At 44.5% G+C, this 10,844-nt stretch overlaps 1 protein-coding gene across 2 annotated transcripts in view; it reads left to right on the top strand.

Annotated features, from left to right (window-relative positions):
- The first annotated feature begins 1,012 nt into the window (after positions 1-1,012).
- The window catches only part of KLF8 (KLF transcription factor 8), a 95,205-nt gene continuing 85,373 nt past the window's right edge, over positions 1,013-10,844 (top strand). The window contains exon 1 of one of the 2 annotated variants that reach the window (XM_088444290.1): positions 1,013-1,570. In XM_088444290.1, coding sequence (XP_088300416.1) covers positions 1,550-1,570 — 21 coding nt within the window. In that variant the 5' untranslated portion in view covers positions 1,013-1,549. The remainder of the gene's footprint in view (positions 1,571-10,844) is intronic. The other variant, XM_088444288.1, reaches the window with a different exon arrangement.

Here is a 10,844-nt window from a genome sequence, read left to right as displayed (position 1 = left end):
ACCCCAGTTACCCACCAGGATCCCCGGATCAGTACCGGCGTTCTGGTACCAGCGGGGTGTAGGAGTGACAGCATGGACATCAGTACTGACTGTCCATGCTCTTCACTCATTTTAGTGTGCAACCACAGCTGCGAAGAAACTGCAGGGGCTTTAAAAGACCCCCCTCTGTACAGTGCATCCGACTCCGGCCGGGCACCGACGAAAAATGGGTGCCTGGGGCTCGGGGCGGGTATAGGAGAGGGACCCCAGTGCATCCTGGGAGAATGGAGAACTTTTAACTCTGTGGTGCACGGATGTCTGCCGCCATCACCTATACCCCAAGGTATCCTTTGGATACCCTATGGACCCTGAAGTAGAAAGTTCAGTTTTTCAGGGCTCACCACGCTGGTTAGTAAAGACTGTACAGGAAATAATATGAACAGAAATACTTAATTCATTTTAAACATATATTTCAAAATCATAGTTTAGAAAGATCCGGGCAGAGTATGGTTGTGCTGCCATCATATAGATTTACCAAGCTCCAGAAACAGGCCTAGTCTTTCCACAACTACCACCTTGATAATAAAGTTGTAAATGCCCCTGCCTGCGCCACACCCTATGGTGCTGCAGTGCAGACTTTGCTCCGATTTCCATACCTGTGACCAATCCCTGTTCCTCCTTCCTAGGACATCAACATACAGTGATGTGGTCAGTGGGCCCCTAAATATCTCTGCAAGGCCTTACAGAGCTAGAGCACTTCTTTTATGGTGTTGTATTTGTCATAGGTTATAATATTGCACATGTGAATGTATGTTACTTCAAATGCTGGCGACAGAAGACACAAACAAGTGCAGGTGTGCAGATATAGATTAAGTACAAGCACACATTATAATTATGATAATTAGAACTTGTAATATTACAAAATGCTTAAACAAATATCTTAACAGCTTTGGTAGAGCAGAGTCCTAGAGGTGGCTCCCTTGGCTGGGTGGTTGTGCAGTGCAGGTCTCTGACTGACAAGCTGGGTGTGGGGTGGAGTCGTAGGGTGTGGTTAGGGTCAGGGCAGCTAGGGAGGAGAGGAGGAGTGCAAGGAAACAGTAAAGCAGATAGAATAGAGAGACGGCTGGGAGATAATACTGCAGGAGGGGGTCAGCATAGCCACAATATAGATTTGGGGAAACGGTGCAGTATAGGCAGGAAAGGACCCCACCTCCCTCAACACACCCACTGTTGGGAGGACAACAGTGAGGCACAGACAGAGAGCAGCATACAACCTGAGCAGGGGAAACCTGAGAGATCCCCCCCCAAATAAATGGAGAGGAGACTGCCTTGAGAATTGGCCGTATATAGATTTTATACATTGCTTGCACCAGGGCCCCACCCCATAAACACACCCAGAATATACTGAGGAGGAGGAGGAGGGGAGGAAGACAAAAAGAAGAGAAGGCAGCCTGTCCAGGGAGACCTCCAGAGATTATAGCTGGACTCTGCATTGCCTATAGGAGAGTGACATTAATCTGGCACCAGGGCTGCAGCTGTGATCCTGTCTGTGGGTGCTGGGCAGCGGGCGATGCATCCGGAGACACAGGCGGTAAGTGGTCTCTATCACCTGCAGTGTACATGTCTGGCCCATCTGCAGGTATGTGCATTGCACAATCAGCTGGAAGGGTCTATGCGCATTGGGAACAGATAAATATATCAGTGCCGAGTGATTTACACCGCGAAGTGCAGGAAGATCGCATAATCTGTAGTAGGGGATCTGGGTACATCAGCTGGCTACTCCGACACTAGACTCCATCTTGGTGCCTCTTAAAGAGACAGTGCACTTAAAAGGAGGGAACAGACTGCATTGGTTGGATGCAGAAGTAAAGGAGGGGTTAAACGTTCCCAGCTATTCATCGATCTAAAGAGAAACAAATACACAATCACTGTGTAAAAATGCATACCACTGTTGTGCCTGACACATTCCATAGCTTATTCCATTGCATGCATATATTATATATTAGCAGTGCAGGCATATAGCTGTATGTTTATAAACAGGACATTGTGTCTATTTCCTTTACACACAGCCAGAGTAGACTGAATAATATACATTGAATGGACCATACTAATGGATTAGCATTTGTATTGTAGGCTTTGTTGTCTATGTGGAGATTTTATTTGTGCTCATCTCTGCACTGGTTCTCTAGATATTTCGCTAATGAATGCAAGCATGGTACACTCACCTGCATCAGGAATCATTAGAGAACACGATATGGTATTTTCTCTGATATGACTTATTAATGTATATGTGCTTATGTTGGTATGTAAGGAGCAGGGCAGCAACCATCTCATAGTTGATTACGTAATGTTCCACCTGTGTAGCATATAAAAACTGTAAACCGATGTATACAGTTATATCTGGTATAGAATGCAGTAAACTAGGTCTGTACAGATCTACAGTAGTCTGTGTTATTAATTTGAACATACACAATATTACATTAGATTTGGTGACAATCCAATTCTTAAAGTCTTTCCCTCCTGCAAGTACATTGGTCAGGGAACTGGGAAAGTGGGAGGAGGGCTGCTTCCTATTCACATTATTTCCACATTCCCATGCAAGGTCATCTGCATATTCTCTGGACCACCCTTCTAGTTTATGTCTTCTCCAGGAAGCACTGCACACATATGGGAAGTGTCATATTGAGGATCCGCAATATCCCTTTCTTCTGTCTGCGTATGTTGAAGAATAAATCTACATAAGGTTCTTACCCTTTATTCATATTCGCCTATAGGTGGTATGGGAGTAGTTTGGTGCAAAGGTTAATTTGTAGGGGTGGAGAGGAAAAAGGCACATGCTTCTACTGAACCCCTCCCAGTGTAAATTACTAAATATTCGCTATCATTAGCCGCTTAATTTTACCTTGCACTGTACTCCAAACTCCAGCAACTCAAAGATATTATGTGTGTGTCTGTGTATATGTATATATAATATATTCCAGTGCACAGTGTTACATTTGCTGACTTTCAGCCACGTTCCTGAAGTTACCATGATGTGATTTTATGAACACTGACATGAAAATCATCTGTCTTTTATTTGAATTGATCTACTCCTTTCTGGATTTAACAAACAGCGGTAATCTAAGATTACAGCTGTTTGTCACAGCATCGTTCTCGTCATCTTTAGATGGCGAGAGTGATGCGGTCCCTATTGATGGCAATGGCGACCCGGTGCTGCCTTTCCTGCTTCAGTGAAGCCTTGCAGGCACTGCCTGATCCCCGTCCATGCACATGCGCAGACAGACTGTCGCGTTTGCACATTACAGAAGACCCTCGTTACTGGCAGCGTTAGGCTGCCAGCAGCCCAGCTGAGGACCTCGCCGACGTGGAGGACTTCACTGGATCTCGCCGGAGGGGTAAGTGTTGGTAAATACCAGTGGCTTTTTCAGTTATATCACGGTGATACTAAACGAAAAATGCCGCTGGTGTTTGCCTTAATTGATAAATGGGGGCCATTTACACTCCTCCTCTTTTGTAACTTCTCTTCATTGGCATCTCCAACATGTCACCTGTACTGCACCTTACTTAAGGAACTCCTTGCTTTGCTTCCTTCAAACCTATCCATAAGACTGAACGTTTCAATAAGCTTGTTTCCTCTGTCCCCAATATATTCTTTTCAGCTTTACTGTATCTCTCCATCAATTCACCACTTCTTGGGGACATATTTTATATGTTTCCATACTCTAACCCAGGGATGGGGAACCTCAGGCCCAGGGGCCATATAAGGCTCGCGGAATCATTTGTTTTTTTTGCTATGGCTCATCTGGCTAGCAAAGTGCCCAGAATGGCACCCTGCAGCCAGAATCTATGAAGCAGTGCGGCCTGGAGCGTCCTTAGGACGCTTAAGACCTACCCTCCAACATGACCCCTCCCATTAGGTACAAAACACTCTGCTCCTGGACTTCCCACCTAATGTATGATTGCAGTCACCTGTGCTGAACTAGGTAATTGATGAGACGGGTGTTTCAGCACAGGTGTCTGCAATCATAAATTAAGAGGGAAGTTGAGGAGCAGAGCATTTTGTACCTAATGGAATGGGTCATGTTGGAGGGTCTGTTAAGACTGTCGCACCGCTGCCCTTACAGCTCCCTGGAGTAGCCTCAGGATGCTCTGGGCATTTCTGTAATCACCTGCAATAGTGGCCTTCCCCTGTGTGATGTCACGTGGACAGGGCGTGGCCTGCAATGGGCCCGCAAATAATGTTATATATATCCAAATGGCCCTCGGCAGAAACAAGGTTCCCCATCCATGCTCTAACCTATATAGTGTCACATTTTCTCATCTCATGAGCTAGTTTTTACTTGAAAGTTTCGGCAGAATTAACTTTGTTTGACAGGTTGTACTGTTTGTCCCAATCGACATATGATTGATTTCCAATAGAAAATGCTGGTGGAGAGCAACATTTTTCTGAGTCCATTAATACTAAAATTTTCAGCCAGTGATGTCTAAAATGGGCTAATTGGCAATTAAACTGCAGCATTAATTGGGTACCTTAGTGTGCGACACGCCCCCAGACTTATGCTAGGTACACACCTAAGCGACCAAGTGGCCAATTTGGTAAGCTGTATACACTTATCAATTGGCCGCTCTATATGTCTGTCCAGACATCACAATGGTTCCTTAGCTGTAAAAACTACATGTCGCATAGTGTGTACCCAGCATTACAGTGCTATTACATATTATCTGCTGATGTTTGAATACTCTAAAAATTATATTTGTATATTAGTCGTGTTTTTGGTTTGGTTAATTTCTCTACAAACTCGCTCTGGATTCCCCTGCAACCACAGTTGCTTAAACATAGACTGTGCATACTTTTCTCTTACAAAATACACATCCTGTCTCTAATTCGAAAGCTTCAGCCCTAAGCAAGGACTGAAACCGATGTCTTCTGTAAATATATCATGCATCCATGAAACTGGCTTTGCTATACTGATCTCTGCTGCAATATTAGCAAATCCCGATGTCTTTTAATCCTAATAATGTTCTACCAACCAAATTCATATTTTCTTGACCTTTTAGAGGTTCTGGAAAATGCAATTTTCCACACAACCTTTTTATAACGTCTTCTCTATAATGAATAGTATTTTATTATCCTACCTATCAATCTGTGGTCACACTGTCTTTCTGAACAGTGCTGCGCCGCGCCCTGCCTGATTAGAAAGGGATTTGTGCCCTGCCTTTTTAATGGTGCCCAGCTAAAACAGCCTGCCCTGTGCCTTCCCCACCTGCAGGACGCAATGTCCCTCGGGTGGGAAAAGTGGTGGTGACTGATCTCCACTGGATGAATAGATGCCGTATGCATGTGCACGGCATCTATTTACGCTGGGGGAGGGGGGGGGGTGGAGCGTATGGGGGAAGCCCAGCACCTGTGCAAGTGCTGGGCATGCCCCCAAGTGTAATGAATTGGGGCATAACACAAGGACACGCCACCTCCCAGGTCAGCCAAACCCCCTTTTCAGGAGCGCAGAGACTCCCGGCCTGCACTCTTCCCTGCCCACAGTCTAGCGGGAACAGTATGTGATTACATATGATCGTGGGGATAAGCCTCCCGTCTAGTAATGCATCCAGCAGTTATAAGCAATTACAGGAACCTGGAAGTTGGTCACGCATCGCCTGCACGCTGGGGCTTATTCAGAGTTGCACACAAATGTGCTGCATTGCGCATATGTAAATAAATGCAGATCTTTGCCCGTAAGAGTAATACACACCAGCCGCACCTCCCCTATTCATCTGCTTGTGGCAGTAGCCTTCATCACAGGTGTGGTACATTGTGACGATGACATGTCAACATCGACCACGTTGACATTCATCTTGTCGACACTGATTAAATATCGACATGATTCGAATTTTGACAAAACAGTCTTGGTGGTCCAGAGGTGGCTTCCATGTCGGCGGTCCACTGATGATGACTTGTGGCCTAATCCTCCGCTAACGCAAGCCTACCCCTAATCCTCCGATCCATTGTGAACATGACTACCTTCTGCAGATGCCGACGTTTTCAATTTCAATATTGACATCAAAGCTGTAGACCTTGTGGTGTAAACCTTATGACTGCATCCTCTTCATCACTTTGAGCACGCATTTGTAGTAGCCCTATACCTGGTGCGGAATCGTCTGTATTTGCTCATATATGCATATACTCGGCTACAGAACATGTACAGTGCTAAAAATAGCAAAATCCCTCCACAAAATGGAGTTGTGTGCAACTCCTAAATCAGTCCTACTATGCAGGTAAGGGAGTGGAATTTCTTTCTGGGAGGCTTGCCTAACCCACCAGTGTTGCTAGGTAACGAGCCTCCTAAAGAACAAAGATCAGCTGCAGGATAGAGGGTATAAGGGCATAGGACAATTGCCCTGTTGTCCCTTCTTAAGCAAAAACTAGATTAGCTATTAATAGAATCTCTCAAATCATTTAGGACGGGATACATCAAGCATCATATATTTCATGCGATGCATCACGCCACTCAATAAATAACGCTGGTATGCATGAAGAAAATCACAAAGGACCGCTCTCCTGGTAAGAGCTGTCCTTTGCGATAGAAGGCCTTATGGGTTTAGGAGTCCTTCTGCACATGTGTAGAGTGACTAATGCAACCCGAAGGTGGTGGGAAGGGTTCGATTGAATCCCTCTCAGGGAGAGTTGTGAATAGAAGTCTAAGGGCTTCTATCAGGCAACGCTATCTGGGTTGCCCACCGCATCCAAGCCCCAGATTGTATCACATTCTGGAGCTTGCGGCATATGCGGTAAGCGGCCAAACCTCCAAAAACATCAGTTTCTGAGGTTTGACAGCAAAATCTGCATTGCTGCATCCCACCCTTAATTATGCAATTTAACATCTTATTTTATGGCCACAAAACATTGCCGCCTTGTTTCTAAGATCGCAAAACATTCGGGCGGGATGCATGGCGCGATGCAATGCAATCCGCCGGTCATCGCATGCATGCCGGCGCTGGCAACGCCGGCATGCATGACGATCTCCGCAAAGGACCACTCTGTCGGTAAGAGCAGTGGAGGGACTTCCGGGACTATGACCCAGAATCCCCTCCGGCGTCCTTCTGCGCATGCTGGGAGGGATCCGATGGGATCCATCTATCAGCATTCGGTGGAGAGAAGCCCATAGGCTTCTATGGGTAACGCTATCAGGAAGATGGCGTTACCCACCGTAGCCAAGTCCTGGAGTGCATATGAAAAATGCGGTCAAACCCGCATTTACGGGGTTTGACTGCATTTTTACCCTTGATGCATCGCGCCCGAAATCATGGCAATAAGCTCCCAAAGACCTCAGCAATGCATATATATATATATATATATATATATATATATATATATGCAGCAGCTTCCTATAGACCATGCCTCTCACACCATCTCGGTGACTATTGTAGAATGGTGAATGATGAAGGTTTTCTGGCTCTATGCTATGAAGATATAATATATCATTAGCCAGATGGGCTAGTTTATGTTTTGCAGTCCAGCTTTGTGCTTCCCTAGATTAGAGTTGTTGGGAAGATGTAGAGTAAAAGTGTGAGGTGTACATAGAATGCAGTAGTAATTGTTACCTACTCCCTGTGCTCTTCCTGCTGAGCACAAATCTGGGTATGAAAGAAACTGTACAATAGAAACCTCAAAAGACAGGACAAATGGATCTTATCTGCAGACCAATTCTATCTACTCTTTTATTCCTTGTTTATTCCTAATAACCACAAATCCTTTCTTATCCCCTTCCCCCAGGCTTAGAATACCTTTGTGTATGCCTCAGGCATGTTTGATTTCCCCAACTGTATCAATCTGTCCGGCCTCTGTTGGATGGTTATTTCATCTATTTACCACCATTTCGGTGATGTAATTATTCCTAAAATGTTACCTCTAAACTTACCATGTCCTCTAATACTTGTCTTCCTCTGAGGAATGCTTTCCTCGTCTATCTTATTAAAGCTCTTGATGTATTTGAAAGCTTTTATTGTAGCACTCCCATCTCACCATATTCGAATATCTTTCTGTATTTCTGAATGAATGGCTTCCAGTAACTGAGCACAGTATTCCAGGCGAGGTTGCCCCATGACCCATATTGTGACATCATCATTTCTTTTCCTGCCACTTATTCCTTTCCCTGTACTTACCCTACAGCCCTTCCAGTCTCAGGAGTTGATATTTTGATGCAAATACTGTACTACACCATTTTTTTCTTTTTTGTGTGCAAGTGTTTGGTTTTGCATTTTCATTATTATTTGTTTTGGCATTAATCTGTTAATAATGTTGCTGTTGCCACTATTGACCTTAGATCAGCAATTAATTTGTTCATCAAAAAGTATACTTTCCCTTCAGAGACTATAGTAATATTGTCAATAAAGATACTAAAGAGCAGGCAGCACAAACGGGGTAATGGTTAGCACTACTGCCTCACAACACTGAGGCCCTGGTTTAGATTCCACTATGGGTCTAGCTGTGTGGAGTTTGTATATTCTCCCTGTGCTTGTGTGGGTTACCTCCGGGTACTCTGGTTTCCTCCCACACTCCAATCATATACTGGTAGGTTAATTGGCTCCCAACAAAAATGAATCCTAGTTTCCGTGTGTGTGTGAGAGAGCATGTGGTAGGGAATATAGACTGTAAGCCCCATTGGGGCAGGTGATGTGAATGGTCAGATATCCTCTGTAAAGTGCTGTGGAATATGTGTGCGCTATATAAATAACTGGTAATAAATAAAGAGCACTGGCCCGAGCTCAGTTACTCCACTGGTAAACTTTCTGATGCTTGTTTTTCAACCAATATACTATCTGGTTGGGTACGGGATCCTCGCGGTCAGGTTTGCGGTAGTCAGAATCCCGACAGCTGAATGTAAGTAGCCCAACCCTAACCCTCCCCCTGACCCACCTTTCACGCAGTCTAACCCTAACCCTTCCCTTCCTATAGCCTAACCCTTCCCTCCCTATAGCCTAACCCTAACTCACCCACAACCCTAATATTTACTGCCAGGATGCTGGCAGTCGGGATTCTGTTACTGGTATTCTGAGCATCGGCATACCGACCTCTGGGATATAATCTACATTCCTATCCCCCTCATCCACTTTTCAATACAATCCCAAATATTACAATTTATCTTCCGTGTAAAACAGTGTCAGAGGACTTACTTTAATCCTGATAAACTGCTTCTAGAGCTCCACCTTGATTCACCACCCACAGTTGTTTGACATGATCACTTCCAAGTAAAGCCATGCTTTTTGGGATCTTTGGAAATAGCTGGAATTGAGAAATTCTAGGATTCTTTCTTTAGGCAGTGTTCATGGTTCTGTTGGAACACTGATTTTAGATGCATAACACACTATTCTACAAGGAAGAGTGGAGACCTGCTAATAAGAACACTTCTAATCTCTGTTACAGTGCAGGCAAAGCCTGTATTTTGACCTCATTTTAACTAGTGTTGTTTTCAGTGTCTGCTCGCACTGCCTCTTTTCACCAACACTTGCCATGAGATGCGTCTTAGGGGCATATTCAATTAGTGCGAAAAGTCGAGTACTTTTCGCATGCCGGACTTTTCGCCGTCTATGCGAAAAACTATCGCTCGCGTCCCCGCATTCAATTAGAAAGCGTCGAAAACGGCACCCGGCGAATTCGAAACCAGCGAAAAAGTCCTGGCAAAAATGGGGAAAACCGTCTGTACCCCCTGAAAAGCTGCACTAACATAGGGGATCACTATAGGGGTGTTCTAGTACCCCTAATAAAGGTAATCTGTTTTTTTTTCTTTTTTTCTCTCCAAAAGCTTGCTGTTAGCGTCTTTGAAGATGTAGTGAAGAATGGCATTAGGCAATATTTTTTCTGCAAAATAACTAGTCCCAGCAAATTTACGGTACATGAAAATGGGTGCTAGCATATTTTAAAGTTGTTAAAGTGAAGTTTTTAAAAAACGTTAAAAATCCACCTGCTGCCAGCACCTGCAATCTTAAAAACACCCGGGGCATACTTGGGGACCCCCCTGGAGTCTATTTAGCTAGTTTTTAAGTTTGTCCCCCAACTTTGTTTGTTTTTCGCCCCCTAATTGAAAATACTTTTTTTTTTAGGGTGTTAAGTTTTTTGTTTTTTTTGACACAGTTTACATTTGGGGGCTGTCCCAAGGGTGCAGGGTGGTTCCCGCAAGTTTGCACTACAAAACCCCAATTCTGCACTTTTTTCCACCAGAACTTTTTCGCCTATTCCAATGCATTGACTTGCACCGGCGAAAAGTTTTTGTAATTGAATACGGGGGTACGTTTTCGCATGGCGAAGTGACGTCAGCGGCAAAACTTTTTTGCCAAAAACGGCTTTTCGCACCTAATTGAATATGCCCCTTAGTCTAGACTTTCAAAGTTGCGTGATGGTTTATTCATACACATGGACAGTGATACAAAGTGACTCAAACATATGTAGAATTGGCTTTTGACTTGTATACGATCCCACTAAGACCCTGTATTACAGATGTGGGAGGAGCTTAAGCAGCCTGTAGAAATGAGTCAGACAGTACATTACTTTTTGCAGTGCAATTTCAAGGAAACTTATAATATACTTTAATATACAAACTAAAATGCCACTGGTATTTATCAATACTTACCCTCTCCGGCGAGGTCCTCCACCCACCTGCTGGCAGCCAAAAGCTGCTGCCAGCAACGGGCTCCTGTGTAATATGCATGCGTGACGGTCCATCTGCGCATGTGCATGACACATTCACTCGGCAGGGACCAGAAGTCTTTGCTGAAGCCGGGAGGGCAGCGCCAGGTCCCCATTGCCATCAATGGGAATGCGGTAATCTAAGATTACCGCTGTTTGTTAAATACAGAAAGGATGACATAACCCT

Source organism: Taudactylus pleione, unplaced genomic scaffold, assembly GCF_031769625.1.
Source record: "Taudactylus pleione unplaced genomic scaffold, aTauple2 ptg000352l, whole genome shotgun sequence".
Classification (NCBI taxonomy): domain Eukaryota; kingdom Metazoa; phylum Chordata; class Amphibia; order Anura; family Myobatrachidae; genus Taudactylus; species Taudactylus pleione.
The sequence above is the reverse complement of the archived record's forward strand: the minus strand, read 5'-3'. Positions and strand labels throughout refer to the sequence as shown.